We start from the raw sequence: 22,427 nt of genomic DNA on the forward strand, positions 1-22,427 counted from the left end.
GCCTCACCTTTCTCACAGAAGAATTTGGAAAAGAGGCCTCTGTGGGGCAGAGAGCAGAGGAGAAAACTTGGAAGGAAGTGAGGTTGAGAAGAGAATGCCTTAATACTGTGTAAGAAACTATACCAGTCCCTAGTTTATGCTTGAACTGCATATGCACAGGACGGACCCAAAGCTGCCTAGCAAAAGCTTTGAGAATTGAACAAGAATTAAACCTCCAGTCAGGTCTCAGAGAGAAATAAAGGGAGTCCACCAACATGGATCATCTGCACAATCAGTCGGGGCTGCTGTATGTCTTTATTACTTCAAGGGGTAGGTGATGTAGGCATCATAGCCAAAGAGGCACACAGCCACGAGGCCCAGGGCCCCTGCAATGATTACAGAGCGATTTCCTCTCTCGACAAGGACAACAATGGAGGTGATTAGGTAGAGGGTGACTGCAATGAGGGATCGGAAGAAATCAGTCCAAGGCCAGTTGATGTATTGTATCTTGGTGGGTAGGTCACACATGTAGATGACAAAGAAGATCTCAGCAAGGATCATCTCAACCACCGACAGAGAGGAGTATTCTGGCGTTGAGAAGCTGAACCAGATTAGAATCAGCAAGCACAGTATAATCTCAGCAAATAGGAGAATTCCCTTTCTGGTGCACAAAAAGTTGGTGAAGACAGCCCAACAGCCACGGGCTGAGAGGCGCTCAGACTCCACCATGGCGAAGCCTGGAGTTCCCGGAGACAGGAAGGATCTGCACACTTGTTGGAGGGTTCCGGGATGCTGCACACTCAGCCGTTTTGCTTGCTGTCTAAAAAGTGGTTTTAAAAACTTGCAGTCTGAAGATAACTTGGTTGACTACCTGCTAAAACAGTAATGATGATGATTATGACAACAATGATGATGACAATAATAATAATAATATCCCTTAGGGAATTTTAACAGGATTCATATCTATGCAATTTAATATTCAAAAAGTCCAGAATATAATCCAAAATTACCTGATAAGCAAAGAACAAAGAAATGTGGGTCTTTGGGAGTTCTTAGGGAAAAGACCAAGAACAGGTGCAAACCCTAAGATGACACAGATGCTAAAATTATAAGACAAAGACTTTAAAACAATAGATACTATAATAAGCTCCATGAGGTAAAGGTAAACACACATTAAATAAAATTTATTAAAAAAAGTACTCAGAAAAAAATTTTAATTACCAAAAAAAAAAAGAACAAAATAGTTTTAAAACGTCCAATCTCTGAAATTTAAATTTTACTGGCTGAGCTCAATAGCAGAATGAAGACAACAGAGAAAAGGGTCAGTGAACTTGAAGATAGATTAATAGAAATCGTTCAGTCTGAAAAACAAAGAGGAAAAAATTGGAAAAAGATGAATAGAACTTCAGGGAGTCATGGGACTATATCAAAAGTCTAACATTTGTAACAGTGGCATCCTATAAAGAAACTGATGCAGAAAAAAAAATGTGGAGAAACAATGGCTGAAAACTTTTTTAAATTTGAGAGAGACATTAACTTGTATATTCAAGAAGTTAACATAAAACAGAATAAACTCAAAGAAAACAACACCCGGACACATTATAATCAAACTACTGAAAACTAAATGCAAAGGAAAAAATCTTAAAGGCAGCTAAGGAAATATGACAAATATAGGAGAACAATGAAGTTAATAATGGTGGTGGGCTTCTCATCAGAAACCATGGAGGCCAAAAGACAGTAGAACAACATTTTATACTGGGTGTTATACGCAACTAATGGAGCATCGAACTTTACATTGGAATCTGGGGATGTACTGTATGGTGACTAACATAGTATAATAAAAAATCATTAAAAAAAAAAAAGAACAACATTTTATAAATGATAGAAAAGAACTGTTAACCCATCATTCTATATCCAGCAAAACTATCCTTCAGGAATGAAGGAGCCATAAAGATCTTCTCAGATGAAGACAAACTAAAGAACACATGGCAACTAAAAGAAATAATAAAGAAAGTTCTTCAGACTGAAGGAAAATAATACCAGATGAAACCTGGAACTTTAGGAATGAAAGAGGAATAAAAACAGTAATATCTGGGTAAATATAGAATACTTTTTTTAAAGTTCCTTAAAATATATGTAATTAATTTTTTTTTACACTTTTTAAAGTAGGCTCCACACCCAACGTGGGGCTTAAACTCATGACCCTGAGATCAAGAGTTGCACACTCTACTGAGTCAGCCAGGTACCCCCAAATATGTGTAATTATTGAAAGAAAAATTTTCACATTGTCTGATGGGGTTTTATTTTTATTTTCTTATTTATTTGAATGACAGTGAGAGCACAAGCAATGGGAAAGGGCAGAAGGAGAGGGAGAAGCAAGCTTCCCACTAAGCAGGGAGCCCTACAGGGGGCCCAATTCCAGGCCCTGAGCTGAAGGCAGATTCTCAACCAACTGAGCCCACATTATTTTTCTGTTTTCAAATGTATTGATTTCTATTCTTATCTTTATTATTTCCTTCCTTTTACTAGGTTTGCATTTAATTTGCTTCCCTTTTTCTAGATTTTTTTTTTTTTGAGTGGTGGGTGAGGGGCAGAGGGAGAGGGAGAGAGAGAGAGAATCCCAAACAACCCTGAGATCATGACAGGAGCCAAAATCAAGAGTCAGATGCTTAACTGACTGAGCCACCTGGCACCCCCCTCTTTTTTTCTAGATTCTTAAGCTGAAATATTAAGCTATTGATTTTAGACCTTTATTCTTTTCTAATATAAGCATTGCTTCTATAAATTCCCTTTAAGTACTGGCTACATTCCACAAATTTTTATATGCTACATTTTTAGTCAGTTCAAAATATTTTCTAACTCCTCTTGAAATGTCCTCTTTGGCACCTGGTTTATTTAGAAATATGTTATTTAATTTCCAAATTTGTGAGGATTTTCCTGATATCTATTGTTTTCTTCTTTAATTTTGTTCTGTTAGATAACATATTGTGTTTGTGAATTTTTTCTCCAATTGATTTTATCTATTGTGGTAAAAGATAACATGATATGAAATATATTTTAATCATTTTTAAGTGTACAATTCAATGGCTTTTCACACACTGACAATGTTGTGTAACTATCACCACTATCTATTTCTAGAACTTTTTTATTATTTCAAATAGAAACTGCACTTATTAAACAAAAACTCTTCCTTTCCCCACCAACCCCTTGCAACTGTATCCTACTTTCTGTCTCTATGAATTTGCCTATTCTTGTATGGTTTTAATTCTTTGAATTTGTTAAGATTTGCTTTACGGTCCAGACTATGGTCTATCTTAATAAATATTCCATGTGCATTTGAAAAAAATATGTATTCTGCTGATGGTAGAATATTTTACAAATGTAAATATGATCAAGTTGATTGAGAGTATTGTTCTTGCATACTCTATTGGTTTTTTTAATTAAATTGTTCTATTGAATTCTGAGAAAGAGGTACTGATACCTCCACATATAAACGTGGGTTTTCCCTTTAGTTCTATTAGTTTTTGCTTCATATATTTCGAAGCCCTATTTTTAGGTTCATACACATTTAGGATTGTGACATCTTTTTGATGAGTTACCCATTTATAGTTATGTAATGTCTCTCTTTATCCATGCTAATACTTCTTTTTCCAAATCTTTTTCAATATAAGCTCTCCAGATTCACAAACTGGAACTACGCCATCCCACACTCTCCGGTCACATATCTTAATCTAATTTTGTCAGATAACTATGTAGTTTACATGTTTCTAAAAACAGAACTATTTGGCTTACAGAACAAGTTGAGAACTGTGTAGTGACTGAAACATATGCCCTCCAAATACAAGGCAATCTCACATTAGCAAAAGAGAAAATTTTTAGAAAGATTTCTATGGTGGTTAGTTGAAATAATAGCTTGAACAAATTGAAATTCTGTATGGAACACTTTACTTTTTTCTTACATTTTGGGACCTCTATCCTGTTTCCTTGTCCTGTTTTTCCCCAAACTCTTTTCTAGTAAACATTAGAGGGACTGAGCATCAGAGCGACCCCTAATGCCAGAGTACACACACTCCCACTCCCTAAATGCCAACCGAAATTCCTGAGGGAGCCAAAATTGACTTGATATCTATTTCTGGATCTCAAAATAGTGGAGAGTTTTGTTAGGTTGTTTTTAGTCCTAACAAGGCAGCCTTGGCCATCAGAGTTTGTTGTGTCAATGGTAGAGGAAACAGTATCCCCTTGCTACCCATACACGACTGTTATTTCCCCAGCCTGGGACTTAAAAAAAAAAATCACTACAAACCAGAAGACAACTCTTATTACCTAGAGAAAGGGAAACTACCTTTGTTGTAATTTGGCAGGAAAGTTAAATGATGAAAATGGGGAGTATCCTTTCTGAGTCTAAAATTTTTCACCTGGAATATGAGAATTATGACAATGCCTGCATCAGATGTCGCTGTGAGAAACAAATAACATAGCTGATAAGAAATAATTTAATGAACTGTAAAACTCTATTATTAACTATTAATATTGCTTTTTATAGTACCAATAGGACTTACCACCTTAATAATTTAGTTTTAGCTGAGAAAGATGATGCCCTTATTTAGCTTATATTTCTTTCAAATTCCTTTTTTGCTTATGGAGAGAAGCAGTTGGCATTTCAGCAATTTTTTTTCTTTCAGTTTTATTGAAATATAATTGATATAAAGCCCTGTATGTTTGAGCATATAGCATAATGATTTGACATATATATTGCAAGTAAATTATTATTTTTTAAATATTTATTTATTTGAGAGAGAGCACAAGTGGAAGGGGCAGAGGGAGGGGGAGAGAGAATCTGAAGCAGACTTAGCACGGAGTACAGAGCCCAACATGGGTTTCCATCTCACGACCCCGATATCACCACCTGAGCCCAAACCAAGAGTCCCACGCTTAACCAACTGTACCACTCAGGCACCCCACAAACAAATAATGTTTAAAGGTCCTTTATCCTTCATTTCAATTCCTCTGCTTTCTATTTTCAACAAGATGATTCAATCTGTCCATATTATTTTCAATGAATCCATGTTCACTTAAAGGTATTTTAAGAAAACAAAATATTTCCATGAATATACATGGTACATCTTATCTTTTCAAGACTAAATTCGAAAAGCTAAAAATCTTTCTTCAGCTATTTCTAAAATATATCACCCCTTAATACCAGTCTTCAAGTTCTCAGAATTTATATTCAATCATCACTATGGCTCTCTCTATATATAACTTCTGTTTCAGATTAGGCCAGCTGGAATATAGTTTTACTGTGTAATCCAACATTTTAGTCTCTGCAAAGCATAGTATTTTTTTTCTGTTGAAGCATAATTGACATACAACATCCCATTAGTTTCAGGTGGACAACACAGTGATTCAATATTTTTATACATTACAAAATGATCCCCATGATAAGTCGAGTTATTATTTGTCACCATACAAAGGTATGGAAATATTATTGACTATATTCCCTATACTGTATATTATATTCCCATGACTTCCTTATTTATTACTGGAAGTTTGTACCTCTTAATCCTCTTCACCTATTTTACTCTGCAAAGCACAGTTGCTTGTTGCTTTTTTAAAGATTTATTTATTTGTTTGAGAGAGACAGAGTGAGACAGAGAAGGAGAGTGCAAGCAGGGGTCTGCACAGAGGGAGAGGGAGAGAGAATCCTCAGCTCCCTGCTGAGCATGGAGCCAGAGCCCCAGGACCCTGAGTTCAGGACCTGAGCTTAAATCAAGAGTCTGCTGCTTAACCAACTGAGCCACCCAGGTGCCCCCTTGTGAAGCATAGTTTTAAAGTTTCTGCACATACAGTATGTGTGGTTTTGGAAATATGTGAGGTTGACAAAAAAAATTAAAGTACAAAAATTATATTTGAAAATAATTTATGTAGCACAAATTATAATGAATTGCTTACATTATTCAGAATTAGTGGGTTCAGCATCATCTTTTTGAGCACCGTGTATTGACATGAACTCTGTTCATAGAAGCTATGAGAAACATTACTGAAAGCATAATCCGAAAAAATTTTTTCTAACTTATGATGAGCACAGGGTGTTATATGTAAGTGATGAATCACTAAATTCTACTCCTGAAACCAATATTACACTCTATGTTAACTAACTAGAATTTAAATAAAAACTTAAAATAAAAATTGAAATCAATATAGCCTTAAAGAATATAGTTACAAAAAAAACAAAAATAATTTTTTAAAAGTTCTTCAAATCAGCTTGCCTGTTTGGAATTAATTTTGATTGAGATTGTCTTCGCAAATTTGAAGTGTAAAATTTTTTCAATTATTTGATTATCTCAACTGCTTGTACTCTAAATAAACTGGAGTTTTATGCATTTTTCACTGAACAGGCAATTGGGAAAGGGAGAATGCATTCGTAAGGACAAAGAGTTCGCATTTGCGAAAGACAAAAAAACAATTATTATAGGTGGATTGTTCATTTCATTGTTCAGTTTCTTACTGTTAATATGTAATGATCAGATTTCTAAATAGGAGCATTCCAAAAGATTGAAAATTTTAATTGTAAGTACTTTGTAACTTTTTTCATAAGGAGACAAATACAGGTTTTTCACTACGATATACTATTTATTTTAAAACTTTATAAATTACATGGAATAAAATGTCAGAAAAGTGTTGGATGAATGTGTTAACAGTTAATATTTATAATCTTAATGAATATTTGTTATGTTTATCAATATTTATTAAGCCCTTATTATGTGCCTTGTATATTTCTAGACTTTTAGCTGATTATCACATTTTAATTATCATAACCCTCTGACATATCTCCATTTTATAGATAAAGACATTAAGCCTCAGAATATGAATTAACTTATACATGTCAGGAAGCCAGTATACGACAGGAACATAGTTTGAACAAGATGTCTGACTTCATAGTCTGTGAATTTGCCTGTGTTTAAGTGTATTTGTGTGTGTGTGTCTATCTTAATATACAAGTAAAGACTCTGTACTATTTTCAGTTGTATTAAAAGAGGAAGCTAAAAAAATTTTCCTTTTTCTAGTATCTAGTATGAAGGACCAAATATTTATATAATTTTTAAGGGTTTTCAAAAACATATGCCTTTGGTGTTGTATGTAAAAACTCATCACCATGCCAAGCTCATGGATTTTCTCTTATGTTCTCTTCTAGGAATTTTATAGTTATTGTTTCACATTTTATATTTACATGAGATCCTTTTTGAGTTCATTTTTGTGAAGGGAGTAAGGTCTGTATCCAGATTCATTTTTGTGTGTGTGTGGATGTCCAGTTGTCCCAGTACCATTTGTTGAAAAAAACAATCATTGCTCCATTTTATTGCCTTTGCTCCCTTGTCAAAGATCCATTGACTATTTTCATGTAAGTCTGTTTCTGGGCTTTCTATTCCATTCCATTGATCCATTTGTCTATTCTTTTACCAATACCAAACAATCTTGATTATATTAACGCCATAGTAAGTTTTGACTGGTGTTTTAGATCATTTACATTCAATGTAAGTGTTATTTTAGGACTTCAATGTGCCATTTTATTTTTCGTTTTGTGTTTATTGTCTTTTTTGTTTCTCTGTGTTCCTTTTCCCTCTTTCTAATGGATTGCATGATCAATTTTTATAATTCCTTTTTTTTTTTTTTAAGATTTTGTTTATTTATTTGACAGAGACAGCCAGCGAGAGAGGGACCACAAGCAGGGGGAGTGGAAGAGGAAGAAGCAGGCTCCCAGCAGAGGAGCCTTATGTGGGGCTTGATCTCAGAATGCTGGGATCATGCCCTGAGCTGAAGGCAGATGTTTAACGACTGTGCCACCCAGGCGCCCCTATAATTCCATTTTTATGTATTTATAGTACGTATGCATATAACTCTTGGTATAGATTTTTAGTCATCATTCTAAGTATTACATTTTATATACGTACAACTTATCGCAATTTACTGTTGTTGTCAATTTACCAGTTCAAATAAAGAAACCATGCTTATCTTTATATCCTTTTACCCTCCCTTTTTTAATGTAATTGTCTTAAATATTTCCTTTACATACACTTAGAACCACACCAGGCATTGAGACATCATCCAGGGTGGGCCTGACCAAATCAGAGGAGATTTTAAAAGAAGATACAGATGATGAAACATTAGAGACCACCTTCCCACTAGTCTGTTGCCAATGAGGGCCCTAGGGGAGCTGAAAGTGGTCCTATACCAACACCTAGCAAGAAAGCAGGGATCTCTGTCTTACAACTGCAAGAAAGTGTATTCTGCCAACAACCTGAATGATCTTGAAAAAGAACTGCAAGCCTCAGATGAGAAGCATAGCCCCAGCCAACAACTTCAGCTCATTTCTGCCTGGTGAGACCTGGAGCAGAGGAACCAGCTAACCTGTACCAGGACTCCTGACCCATGGGAACTGTGGGATGAATTTAGGTTGCTTTCAACTGCTAAGTTTGTGGCGGTTTGTTACACGGCGATAGAAAACTAACACACAGTTGTTGCTTTTGAGGTGGCATAGGTGGGACTAGAGCAGTGTGGAGTCTATGGCTAATTTTTTCCCACTACTGAAGCAAAACCTTTCTGGCCAACATTCTGTGAATTATGAGGATTTCCATTCTGGATACAGGAACAGGTACCATTCCCATAATGGATGAACTCCAGGGATTATTTCTTTTAAACCTTTTCATTGTTCTTTCCCCAGCCTCAGGTAGTTTCTTACATTTAAATGTTAATCAGTACTCAGCTGAAGACTCTAGGGGGAAATCTCTTCAGTCTCTGGAGTTCTTTCTCTTGGAAGCTCCAGTACTTTCCCTTGTCGACAATGGGCACCCTGGTCTCCTGAGTCTCCTGGCTCAGGGAGATTAAGTGGGCCCTGCCGAGGTTCCTTCTGCCTGAGCCGTGGCCTGGAAACTCCCCCTGGGTAAGTTGGGACAATCATAGGGCTCATTTTACTTGTTTTCCACCTTGCGTCTTTGTCCTTTGTTATCTGTGTGTAATATCTTGAAGCCGTCATTTCATATACTTTATCTGGTTTTATAGTTGGTTCGGATGAGAGGATAAATCTGGTTCCTGTTATTCCATCTTAGCTGGGAAGCAGAATGCCAATGCCCTGTGGACTTTTACATCTAATGTCTTCGCTCACAATATTCTGTCTTCTAGATTATCCAGTTGGTGAACTCCTTCTCATCATCCCAAGGACAGGTCAACTATTACCTTCTCTGTAGAACCTAATCCCAATATCCAGGAAAGAATAACTGTTCCCTCCTCTGTGCTCCTGGGGGCCTTCTTATATCATGTTTCTACTATGAGATGCATCAGATTATATCCCAACTGCTTGGTTAGGTGTCTGACTTTGCCTTTTGGGATGTGAAAGGAAATGGTTTTCATTGATTTGACCCTGCCTGAATCCCAACAAATCAGACCCATGGTAGGGTTGAGGTCACAATGATGAAAAGATATGTTCTATTAAGGAATTCAAAGCCTAGAGAGGGGCCATGCTTTTAAGCCAATCAGCAATCCCAATGCCAGGAAAGAGCAGTATATACAAGGTGCTGTGTGCTGTGTGTAGGAAGAAACATCATAAAACACAGCCCACCCAAGCATCACAGGAGCAGTCTTCTGCCATCTAAAACTTGAGGACTAGGTAGGCATCTATAGGTAAAAGGCTAATTAAAGGAAATTCTATACTGAGTTATTCATGGGTCAAAATACAGGGAGATGTGGAGAACATGGTGTGTTTGGGTAAATGCAAATAGTTTTAGCATTTGTAAATGTTTAGAAAAAGTAAGCCAAAGCCACTTTATTGCTCAATATTTGTTGAATGTCTCTTCTGTGCCATGCTCTGCCAGATTCTTGGGCTGTAATGATGAGCACAAAGAGGCGCAGTCCCCGGTCCTATGTAGCTAATGGCCAACATCAAGTGCTGTATTGTCTAATACGGAACATATGTGTAGCATGAAATAGCATCCGATTGTCTTACCAAGGCAGGCCAAGTCATTTTCAAGATGCAAACATGTGAAGCAGAAATTCCAGGCCGAATTCTTTTTCACGCTATTAGCCCACTTCTCATCACTAGTGGCCTAGGCATCCGCCCTGTGCTCAGGGAATGCAAACTAATGTTAATATTAGCTTCATCAGACATAGAAACGAAGGGCAGAAGGAAGAAAAGAGGAAGGAAGATAAGTCTTCTGCCTCCAGAGGCAATTGAAAATATTTTTTTTCTATCTCCTGTTTTCATACGTATTATCCATGCTACTCTTTTTATTAGTCCATTATGGTTAGCTCAGTTGAATACTGGCCTACAGTGATATTGAACAGACTATGTTTCACATTGCCAACTTTCTCTTCTAGCTACAGAGACCTGTATTCATAGAAAGTGGGTGTCTCATGGAAGTTATTTGCAATTTTGGTAAACAACATGGCTTAGTGAATCTAAAACAAACAAATATAGAAGAATAAGGGCCTGGGGTGGGGATAGTTAGGGATGGGCGAATCTGTTGAACCCTGTTACTAACGAATTACTCTTTTCTAAGCCTTGCACGGGTGTTTCAAATAGATCTCAAGAGGAGTTTGCATATCATTTTTTTAAAAAGGTTTTATTTATTCATTTGAAACAGAGAGATACAGAGAGAGAGCATGGGCAGTGGGAGAGGCAGAGGAAGAGGGAAGGAGAAGCAGACTCCCGGCTGAGCCAGGAGCTGGATGTGGGGCTCAATCCCAGGACCTGCAGATCACAACCTTAGCCAAAGGCAGACGCTTACCCATCTAAGCCACCCAAGCACCCGTTGTGTATCATTTTTAAAAAGAGGAGAGAGAAGAGTTTGATACTCTTTCTGCTCTTATCTCATTGAGATGACTTTTTTTTTTTTTTTTGGTCTAATGTATTCTTCCTCAAAAGGGCAGAATCCAGGCCTGATGCAGTGTGAGAGAAGGGGTTAGTCTGTTTTATAAACTGTTAGAGAGATTTAAAAAATAGGCAATCTCATTGACTCATACATGGCTCACAGCCATATAAGTGCTTACAAAATTGCTTCTTGCGCAGCAGTAGTGACCACAGAGAAGCAGAAGTAAAATGGAAGCGAGTGAGATGAGAACTCTTAGGAAGTCTTCAACAGGACTTTAAAACTTTTGTTAAACCTTTTGTTTAACCTGGTGCAGAAACATCCTTTAGAAAATTAAATGCACTTCAAGGAGCATACTTCAAGTCGAAATTCACATACCTCGCCTACAAAATAGTACCTCTTGGTGTTAATGTTTGTTTCTACAAATACATTGCCTTGCACAACAAGCTGCTGCAGAGAAACAACTTTTTTTTTTCACGAAGAACTGTGACTACATGGTTACTAGGAGATTTGTAATTTGCTTTAAACATGTTACTAAAATAGAAGTTGACATAACTACTGAATTTGATGTTTGTGTTTAATTAAAGGCATTGCTAAAATAAAATATATTTGGGTGTTTCTTTAAGCCATCAGCAACATACACATATATAACTTTCTCTATATTCACTTTTTTTATTGAAGCATACTTGACATGCAATATTGTGTTAGTTTCAGGTGTACAACATACCTGTATTCACTTAACAAAGTGTTCTTGTTGTCTTCTTCAAGACTCTGTCTTTATACTGATTGGCTTTGTCTGTGATTATTTCCTCCTTTCTCCATGTGCTCTGCTGAAAGTTGCCTCAGTATCATTTGCTTTTTCCTTATCAATCATACTACAAAAAAGTCCTTTCATCTATGCTTTCCTTTTACTGGTTAATTAAATGTAATCAGCTGAAATACAATCCAATTCATTTGTAGTTTTAATCTCTAAATTGTTTGGTTGGTCACCAATTTAGAAGTAGGAAATTATTTCCCTCTGTGTAAGACTTCATTCTAAAAGCCTATGTTGTCATAATGATAACAATATAATTACTCAACATCTTCTCTGTAACAATTATCCCCACAGTTACCAAAGACATTTTTCAGGCAACCACTTGAATTTTTAAACTAATTTTCTAATTTGTTTCATTACTCCCCTGTGTTAGTTTTTACCAATTCCTAGAACTTTGTATCATCATTTTAAGTCAAAATGAAAAACTGAACCTCCTTTAGGAACTGAACTAAGAGCTGAGATTCATTATTAAAATGATTTTTTTTTCGCTTCTGGTGATTTAGTTATGAAAAACTTAAAAACATTTTGTGTATGTGTGTGTATATGACTTACTAGATTATGACACCGACTAATAAAAGGGTTGAGAAATTCTAAAGGAATAGAAGTTTTATTTAAGTACTTGGTGGCTCAGTCAGTAGAGCATCCAACACTCGATTTCCCTTCAGATCATGATCCCAAGGACATGAGATCAAGCCCTGCATCAGATTCTGCCCTCAGAGCAGAGTTGGCTTGAGATTCTCTCTCTCCCTCTGCCCATTCCCTGTATTGTGCAAGCACACACTCTCTATCCCAGATTAATAAATAAAATCTTTGAAAAAAAGTATTTGATTTTTTGTTATGCAATCATTAAAATTATACACACACACAAACAATCAGGAGAAAAAAATACTCTTTCTCAATGTACTCTATTCCCAATTTTGAAGATAGATGTTCTTTTAGAAGAAATCTCTTTGAGGTTCAGGTTTATTAAGAATGCATTGAAAAGTCATAATTTCTCAACTGGCAACCCTGAACTTTCCTGTTCATCTAGCTCTCTGAGGACATATCTGATCTAATGTTGAACTTACCACTCCTGGATTGAAATTCACCCCTTGCTTGTGTGGTACCCACTATTTTTTAACATCTCTAGAGTTGTAGAGAAGGCAATGATGATTCATTATGATTAGAATAAATTCTGGCATATATTAAACAAATGATGGAAAAAGAGAGACAGATTGGAAGGAGTCTTTTAAAAGAGGATAAGGGGCCAGATAAAAATCCTACTGAGTTTCTACTCTGGCCTCAGAAAATTCACCCTATATGCTATACCATAGCTAGTTCCAATCATTTGAAATTTCCTATGGGTCTCAGGAGATATTTTGAACATTTTCCAATAAAAAAAAATCTCAAATATTCTCATAGAATTTAGGGATTACATTTAAGATATGTGGAAAAATGGAAGCTATAACTTTCAAATCACCGCCAGGATGTCCTGTCCTCTTTCTCTTACTCCTCGTGGCTACTCATGGAAGCAGAGGTCAAATAAAGTTTTGGGAAAATACTGCACTTCTTAACCCAAAGAAGGCAGCGAGAGAAGAGCCACAGGTCATAGCATTAGCTACTTCCACCAAAGTTTTGATCCTTCCTTTAAGAGAGCGAACAGTTAAAGAAACTTACTTCCAGCCCATCTAGAAGAAAAGCAAATGTGAGTAAATTTAACTCCTACATTGCTGTTCTCTTACCTTCCAGATCACTGGTTGCTTAGCAGAATGATCTGTTTTCTCCTTCACTTCCAGGTTTACATACGTGGGCCTCACTTTTCTCGGAAACAGAAAGGCTGTCACTTAAGTGCTCTAGGTAAGCCCTTTACCTGTGTTGACAGAACTCCGCAGGGCAGGCCAGGCAAATGAATGGGCTTGTTGCTAGGACACCAGGCTGTTTCCAGGGCAGCAGTCCATTGCTGTTTGCTATTCTCTTGACTAACTAGCACTCCACCTGTTCCTTAAGAAATAGCTTATTTTCCTTCATTATAAAGCAAACACTGAGTGGGAAATAGCATAGCTGCATGTCTGCAACTTCTCTGTAGCTTTTCAGGAGGAATACAATACACCAAATATAATTTGATTTGTGGAGGGGGAATTCACATACCCATACAATATCTAAGTCTTTGCATGTAATGAAGTATTTACGTGATTGTTTGAATCATTTTTCTATTTATAGCCCACCACATGCCACAGAGGATGTGAGGCCCCAAGATTTATTCTACAAGTGCATATGGGGTGACTCTCTTTTATGAGTTTTTCGAAGCTACACATGATGGTTTCCAACAGAACTCACCATTTTTCCCCTCCTACTTGCGGATAATTGTCACCAAAATTGCTACCACTGCTGTCTATGATTGCTGACCAGGGCTGCAACTAGAGTGCTTACACACAAAAATTAGGGAGACCCCATTTTCAGGGGCACGCAAGTACGCTGCTGCCAACATCTACCCAAAGGTGGTAAACACCTGAGTCAGTCGTGCCAAGATCTATATCAAGAGAAAGTCTCCTTCTACTAATCACTAGTGATTAGTGAAATCACTAATTCCAAGGGTTCTAAATCTCTCAGCTCAGTTTTGATGCCCTCCTTCACTGTCTCCCCAATACCCTAAGACTAAAGCATAAGTCTGTGCGAACTGGGCTGGAGAACAATTTAATTGACAGGCACTGACTTATTCAGAAGTATCCCTCTCTTCCAATACTGACGGTCCACACAGGAGCCTTGGTTCTTCATGTAAAAAACTTCTACAGCCCGAACACTGTTCCTTAAAACATGCACACATGTTCACTTTGGATTCTAGGTGGATAGGTTGAGGTTCAAGATGAAACTTCAAGAGCACATAATTTCCACTCTTTGGAAAGCATGTTCACTTGATACCATATCTCTATGATGTGGTATTAAAAGCAATTGATTATTAGTATATCTGTCGGATAACTGAGAGTTTGACACAGTTGACGAGGTTCCATAACTAAGCACAATGGATTGCAAAGATTTGATGACTCAATGTAGCTTCAAAACCACTTCATAGAGAAATGTTCATTCTCCTGCTTTCAAAGGGTCTCTGCAGTGCCTGAAAATAGAGTTCAAAGAGCTTTCCTTCTTGCCCGGTAAGTTCATCTTTCAAAGGTTTTATTCTGGAGGTTCTCTTAGCTTTTTTCCCTCTGCTTCAATCAGGAGCAGACTTGCCTAAAGGCATCTGGACTCTTTCCCACAACAAATAAGAGGTCCCTCACATGTCAGGTATAGAAAAGGGAGTAAACCTCTCCGTAGGATTAGGGTTTCTCCATCTGAGTAGTTGATGCTGCTCCGTCCGACCTTGACTCGACCCAAGATTCTTTCTTGCTCCATCCACGTTAGCTGCTTTCCTGAGCATGACCACCCAAGCCCATGGCGTTGTAGCTAGGTTCTCATTATCTCTTGCCTATACTCTACTGCCTTTAGTTTGTCTCATTCTGATGCAACCAACATTACGATCAGATTGCCTTCCCTTCTCGAAAACATGAGATAATTCCCTAGAGCAGCGGTCAACAAACTACAGCCTGTGAATCAAATCCGGCTGCCTGTTTTTGTACAGCTCGTGAACGAGGAATGGTTTTTACATGTGAACATTTGTAATGCATGTGTTGCAGGGCACACTAACTTTGAACCCCGATTAAGCAAAATGTGATCCCCAAAAGAGTTTTGTACTGTAGCCCTATATTACAGAAGGTACCCTATCATCATCATCATCATATTTGAATTTCACTGTGATAATTTGTTTTCTCTCTTGTTGTGTAAGTACTTACATAATACCCTTGATTTTGCCTCTTGGCCTGCAAAGCCTTAAGTATTTGCTATCTGGATCTTTAGATAGAAAGGTTGTTGACCTGTGCCTAGCACATTTAGAGTAAGTCTGAATCCTGTAACCTGAGGCTCAAAAACCTTTCTATAATCTCAACCTTGATCCCAACCTGTACTTTCACTGATCTATTTACTGTGCTACATTTCCGTGCCTGTTTTCTTTGTTCTGTTCTCTTTCTCTGCAATATTCTTCCCCTTCCGTCCCTTGATACTAAAGCCCTCCCCTTTCTATGGAGTCTTTTGAGATTTCCACTGTTTGATTACATATGCACCTCATTTCTCTTGTATGTTACAATATACCTCAGGTGTAATCAGTCTTCAGCTAATTAGGGCAGTAAGACTACACGTGTGTTGGGGGCAAGAGTGGAAGAGGAGATAATAGAGGCTGTCACAGTCAGAATATGTTTTAAAGTGGATTTAAGGTAAACTTACTTGCTTGCAATTATGTCTGGTGTACAGTGAGCACTTTCACACTTGCCTTTCCAGGAGCCGTTCACCCATCTTCTAAGCACAGCCTGATGTCTGGGCCACATGATCTGAGAGTAGCTCTGCCCTCAGTCTGTGGTGAAATACGTGACCTTAGGTTAAGCCAACCAGCGCATTACATCTGCTTTGCCAAAGTGGTCAGGGTGCACATATGACCTGGGCTGATCCGGAGTGAATCTTGAGACCTTTGCTTGGAATACTTGGAAATACGAAGTGTATTATAGCCCGCTACAACCATCTTGCAACCAGAATGGGAGAAACCATTTAAGAATTGAATCAGAATAAAGGAAGAGGAGCCAAAATCGGAGAGAGAAAAACAGAAAGTTAATAACATCATTTGGTCCTTTGTATTGAGCCACATCTGAAACTAGACCTAACTATGGACTTTAAGGTTAACTAGCCATTTAATTCCCTTTTTTGAAAACTAGTTTGGGGGAGGGTTTCTGACCTTAGGAACCATAAAATCCTGATAAAAGAACACATCAATCGGTCTGTGTCTTTCAAAAGTACAACAAGAATACAAATACATGGGGCGCCTGGGTGGCTCAGTCGTTAAGCACCTGCCTTCGGCCTAGGGCGTGATCCCAGGGTCCTGGGATCGAGCCCCACATCAGGCTCTTCCACTGGGAGCCTGCTTCTTCCCCTCCCACTCCCCCTGCCTGTGTTCCCTCTCTCGCTGGCTGTCTCTCTCTCCGTCAAATAAATAAATAAAATCTTTAAAAAAAGAAAAAAAAAGAATACAAATACAGTGTCAGGAAGACAGCAAGTCAGAAGTACATCACGCCGGCTGCTGGCAGTGGTGCTTGGTGCCTCCACTCTTTTGTTATTGCCATTCTCTTCTTCTCCACTAAGCAAATTTGCAATGTCCTACAAGAGGTTACGAAATAATTTCACTTTTTAAAAATCCAAAAAACCAATGGGTCATTTGACCCCCATCCCATATGAAATTCAAGATCACATTTACCTACACATAATTGGAAAGGAAAGTGTTGTTGCTGGGTTGGCATAATGTAGCAAGGTTTGTAGTTCATAACAATATATACAAGTTTTCATTGATTCGTCATCATTTTATGTTTTTGTTTTTATTTATTTATTTTAGAGAGAGAGAGGGAGGGTGCTAGCAGCGGGGAGAGCTAGAGCAGAAGGGAGAGGGAGAGGTAATCTCAAGCAGGTTCCACATTGAGCACAGAGCCTGACACCGGGTTCAATCCACAACTCTGAGAGCCTGAACTGAGCCAAAACCAAGAGGCAGACGCTCAACAAAATGAGCCACCCAGGCACCCCCATTTTATGCTTTTAAATATAGACATACACATATATGTCTGTATACATCCATCTATATTTACCATGTTTGGTCTCAAACTGGTTTAGTCCCTTGTTAACTTACTGAAAATTAATTGTATCATATAGAACTGGCCATAGGTAGGTGGTACATGGGAATAACAGGAAAACGCCCTTAAAACAAGAACTTGTTCTTCTAGCCATAATGGAATACCAGAGGCTAGATTTACCCTCCCGCCTCAAACGGCTTGGATACAATTGGTTTTCAGACATTGGACAATAAGCAGTCCAGGACAGCACATAAGGGAGATAAGGGGACAAATAAGGTGAGAGCACAATGATACCCCAGCTCACAGGCAACAATGCAGGGAAGAGAAACACAAGTCAAAGCCCATAGTCTCATCAGATTGAGGAGCCAGAGCTGAGAGTTTCAGGAGGCTAAAGCCACTAAAATTTATGGGTAAAGCATCAGAGAAGAGAGAGCCACACTGAGAGAGTCATAATTCTCAGAGATTTGCAGAGAAGCCCTCTCGAGTTTTAGTCTCAGTGTGGGGAAACTACTGAGGCTGGGGAAAGAATCACAGGAAAGAGGCAGGAGGAAAAATGTCCAACAGGGTTATTCCCACAGGGCTGGGAATTGTTCAGATTTCCCCTGTTGCTGGGTAAAGTTCTCAGAATCACAGTGTCTCAGTAGTGAGGTCACATTAGCTCTGGACTCAAGGCTGTTCTGATGAAGCAGATCAGTGGGTACCTGAAGCTGGGGGCAGAAGCGGGAGATTTACTGCAAATGGGCACAAAGGAAATTTTTTGGAGTGACGGAAAGGTTCTAAAACTGGATTGCAGTGATGACTACACGATTGTATAAATTTACTAAATACCATCTAGATGAGCGAGTCTAATGGGTGTATTTTATCACATATTAATTATATCTCAACAGAGCTGTTAACAACCAAACAAACATATTCTGTGGATACTCCTATATCACTGAAATCATCTTCAAAAATCTTTTATAATTTGTGCTGTGATTTGACTCCTCCATTTGACTAAGTTCATCAAAGATAAGGACTGTAATTTACATACCTTTGCAACTTCTCCAGTTGTCAGCTGGGTTTCCTGCCCTTAAAAAATGTTCAATACATATTTATTGAGTGTTTTAGGACATATTTTTTTTTGCTTCCTGGATTTCTAGTTTTGGCTGCTCCTTGCTAGCCTAACTTAACTACATGCCATATTTTACTACCACAAATATTAGAGATATAAAGCATACTACGGTTTGCCCTTGAATACATTTTTTTCACACTGTTTTAGTATAAAGGCCTGTTATTGGTCATTGGGCAGCAGCGTCTGAAGAGACAAACAAATTGAGCAAAAGACAAGGACTGATTTGTGTTTCCAGTTGCATCAAAAGTAATGCATGTGGTGCAAAAAAAGGGGAGAGAAGAGGATGGTGGCATTTTGACACTTATTGTCATATTTACTCAAACTATTCCTTCTTTTTCCCATAGGATATGTTCACTCTACAAGGGAGCAAACAGCAAGGCCGCCTATTCTCTGACTTATGAAATAAAAAAGAAAAAAATGAAATTCTTTCCAGAAACCCAGAAAGTCTACAGAAGGACACACCTTGTCCTAATCAGATATCAAAACAAACAGAGAAACTCATAAAAACCACCTCAAATATAGTATTGCTCTAACTCAACATTCTTGGGGAAAAAATAAAACCAAGAAAATATGACTGTTCTATATAAACTAAATAAAAAATAGGGTATAATTGTGGGCAAAAGTCCTTTGAAACAGATGGAATTTGTTCTGGCACCAAAAACAAACAAATCTCGTCCTGAAGTAGAGAACAGATGAATCAAGAATGCCAGCTAACATTGTCTGAAATTCATACAGAATACCAGTCACCTATCTTGACATCATAGTCATGAAATCCTTGACAGTCATCTTTCTTCTGTGTTAATTCGTAAAAACTTCTGATACACTACTCTCTCTATTCTCCCCTCTACCCTTCCTCCCATCCAAGGATAACAAACTCACCTTGTTAAAGGGGTTATCAGAACTCTAGGAATGATGTTAGCTAATAAAGCTGGAGAGAATTGAAAGGAAGGTTGATAAAAGAAATCTGGAAGATCCATTTCATGGAAACTGACCCAAACGTATTATGCCTTAGCAGTGCTACCAATTGGACCCACAGGAATCCTACTCCCGACACCTCTGTGCCAGAGTCCTCAGTATTCAGACTCAGCACTCACTTATTACCAATCCTTTGCCATCTAGCCGAATACACATGGCTGGCACCAGACTCCTTTGCCTTATTCTGGCCTATGCATTTCTAGTCTTTGTCTCCCTTATGTTTTTTAAGGGGAAAATCCATGGTAAAGTTGCTAAAGTTTTGGCAGGATCCAGATTGAGATTCAGGAAAAAATGGGATAACTGGGGCTATTCTAGCCTATTTTAATAAAGTTAGTTTGAATTATATTTTCCTTATTTTACTTATTAAGACTTAACCAATTTTTCCATTTTCTTACAAGGGCTTAATTATGCTATGTACTGACTTAAAATAACGAGATATGGAATATATTATAATTCATTTTTATATCGGTTTGCCTTTATTCCATTTTTTTGGGTTTCTCTCTCCATAGAATTATTAAGTAAAGTTTTACGATAAATTTTGCACAATATACATATCAAAATTGAAAAAAAACTATAGGCTAACAGTTTTTTAAATTTAAAATCAATTAATTTATTTAAAATCAATTAATTATCATTAATGTATTATTAGTGTATTATCAGAGGTAACATTAGTGTATTATCAGAGGTAGAGTTTAGTGATTCATCAGTTGCATATAACACCCAGTGCTCATTCCATCAAGCGCCCTCCTTAATGCCCATCACCCAGTCACCCCATCCCCCTACCCCTCTCCCCTCCAGCAACCCTCAGTTTGTTTCCTACGGTTTCCTACAGTCTCTTATGGTTTGTCTCCCTCTTTCATTTTGCCTTATTTTATTTTTCCTTCCCTTCCCCTACGTTCGTCTATTTTGTTTCTTAAATTCCACATATGGGTGAAATCATTTGGCATTTGTCTTTCTCTGACTGACTAAAGAAAATGTGGTGTGTGTGTGTGTATATATAGTGGAATATTACTCAGCCATTAAAAGAACGAAATCTTATCATTTGCAACAACACGAATGGAACTAGAGCTTTGGGTTTTTATTAAAGATTTATTCATTGGGGTGCCTGGGTGGCTCAGTTTGTTAAGTGTCTAACTTCCCCTTAGGTCATGATCTCAGGGTCCTGGGATGGAGCCCTATGTAGGGCTCAGCTGGGAGCCTGCTTGTTCCTCAGCTTTTCCCCCCACTCATGCTCTCTCTCTCTCTCAAATAAATAAAACATTTTTAAAAGATGTATTTATTTATTTAACACAGACAGAGAGAGAGTGAGCAAGTGGAGAGAAGGGCAGAGAGAGAGAGAATCCTGAAGCAGACTCCCCACTGAACACAGAGCCCACTGCAGGGCTCAATCCCAGGACCCTGAGATCATGACCTGAGCCGAAATCAAGAATCAGCCACCTAACTGACTGAGCCATCCAGGCGCCCAAGGCTAACAGGCAAAAACAAAAACAAAACTAGAACCCAAATAAAATAAAAACTATTTTCATGTTACTCTGTTGATTCGAATGTATGTAGCAACCTAGCCTCTTTGCTGAAATACATTATAAATTTTGATGTCTTGTGTCAACTTTCCAATAAAGTATAATCACAGAATTCCATAACACATCTATATTCAGATTATACAGACAGGAATGATCTTATATACAGATAGACGATGATGTGTTTGAAGGGTTGCAGGAAACTTAGCCCTTGTGGAGTGCTTTCCTCTTATGTTGGTTGATGCCTGAAATTCCACTGTATTAGTAGTGAGCAGTGGTAGTAGTAATAGCTGCATAGCAGCAACCACAGATCAAGCAGCTCCTGTGTAGCAGACTCAGATGCATGCTTTTTATATGTTATACAACTGAACCTAGAAATTTTGCAAGGCACAGATGACTTACTCCCAATTTACAGACAAGGAAGTTAAGCTCAGTGACATTAAATTACTTGCTCAAGCTGACTGAGCCTACAGGAGACAAAACTGAGGTTTCAACAGGTGTGGGGCACTCCAAAGCTCTTTCCCCTGGTCCATATAGCCTTCCAATGGCCAGCATGGCTTCCTGTCACCCAAGGATACAAACGGGTAGCCCACAGATGAATGCGACCTGCAGGTGTGTTAAGTTTAGCACTCAAACACTCTCATACTTTGGGAGATTTCTCATAAAAACCTGAGTTGTGAAATAAATGCCAGAAGATCTGATAATACCGGAGCCAACAAAGCCACTTGGCAACAGCCTAGAGGAGCTGGGTGCCCTCTTTGAGAGAAGCCAGGGCTCTCCTTTGGCTCCATCTCCATCATCTCCCTGCTTTCCTGAAACGCCACCCACTTTGCTCATTTACACCCTCTGTTCTGTCCCTGTGGTTTGATTACCACTAATTTAAGTTTAGGTTTTGCTCCTTGTAATGACCTCTGGGAAGGAACATTTGAAGTCATACTAGCCATTTATATTTTCTTGGGAATATATCTGGCGTATTCCTGAGAACAGAAAGTAAGAGATGTTGGAAGTAACTAAACCAAACTAAAAAGGGAGGAAATGAAGATGAATGGAAAGGGAGATTATTGGTGTCCAATATAAATAGTCTTCTTCACAAATTCACCTGGAGCTGTTTTTTGCAAGGAACAGCATTTCTCCTGCTGAGTAGAGGTGGAAACACTTGTCTATGAAAGCCCACGCATTGCAGCACCCGGGTGGCTCATCGGTTAAAATTCCTGCCTTCAGCTCAGGTCATGATCTCAGGCTCCCTGCTCAGCAGGTCTCCCCCTCCCTCTGCTCCCTCCCGCTGCTTGTGCGCCTGCACGCTCTCTCTCCTTAAAAAAAACGAAAGAAAGAAAGCCCACGCATGGAACCCTTGCCTAGACTGCTCCCTCCACATCCTGAATAAGACTTGGCCAGATTATTTCTGTCCTCACAAAAATTCTGCAAATTTTATTTGCTGCTTAAAAATTTCAAGGTCTGTTTATATTTTTAAAAGCTTGTTTATCTTTCCCAGTA

The 22,427-nt window shown here is 38.2% G+C and overlaps 1 protein-coding gene across 5 annotated transcripts; it reads right to left on the reverse strand.

Annotated features, from left to right (window-relative positions):
- Nucleotides 1-297: 297 nt before the first annotated feature.
- On the reverse strand, nucleotides 298-13,490 carry LOC100474722 (proteolipid protein 2-like). 5 transcript variants are annotated; one of them, XM_034643217.1, is made up of 2 exons: nucleotides 13,374-13,490; nucleotides 298-850 (listed from the first exon to the last, which is right to left on the reverse strand). In XM_034643217.1, the coding sequence occupies exon 2, from the start codon at nucleotides 706-708 to the stop codon at nucleotides 298-300; it is 411 nt and encodes a 136-aa protein (XP_034499108.1). In that variant the 5' UTR covers nucleotides 709-850; nucleotides 13,374-13,490. The 5 variants fall into 5 exon arrangements, 4 of the variants coding, with proteins under 4 accessions (XP_034499108.1, XP_034499109.1, XP_034499107.1 ...); XM_034643218.1 differs by having other exon boundaries at nucleotides 298-853; nucleotides 13,374-13,399; XM_034643216.1 differs by lacking the exon at nucleotides 13,374-13,490 and adding an exon at nucleotides 11,566-11,594.
- Nucleotides 13,491-22,427: the final 8,937 nt, after the last annotated feature.

Source organism: Ailuropoda melanoleuca, chromosome 14 (assembly GCF_002007445.2).
Source record: "Ailuropoda melanoleuca isolate Jingjing chromosome 14, ASM200744v2, whole genome shotgun sequence".
Classification (NCBI taxonomy): domain Eukaryota; kingdom Metazoa; phylum Chordata; class Mammalia; order Carnivora; family Ursidae; genus Ailuropoda; species Ailuropoda melanoleuca.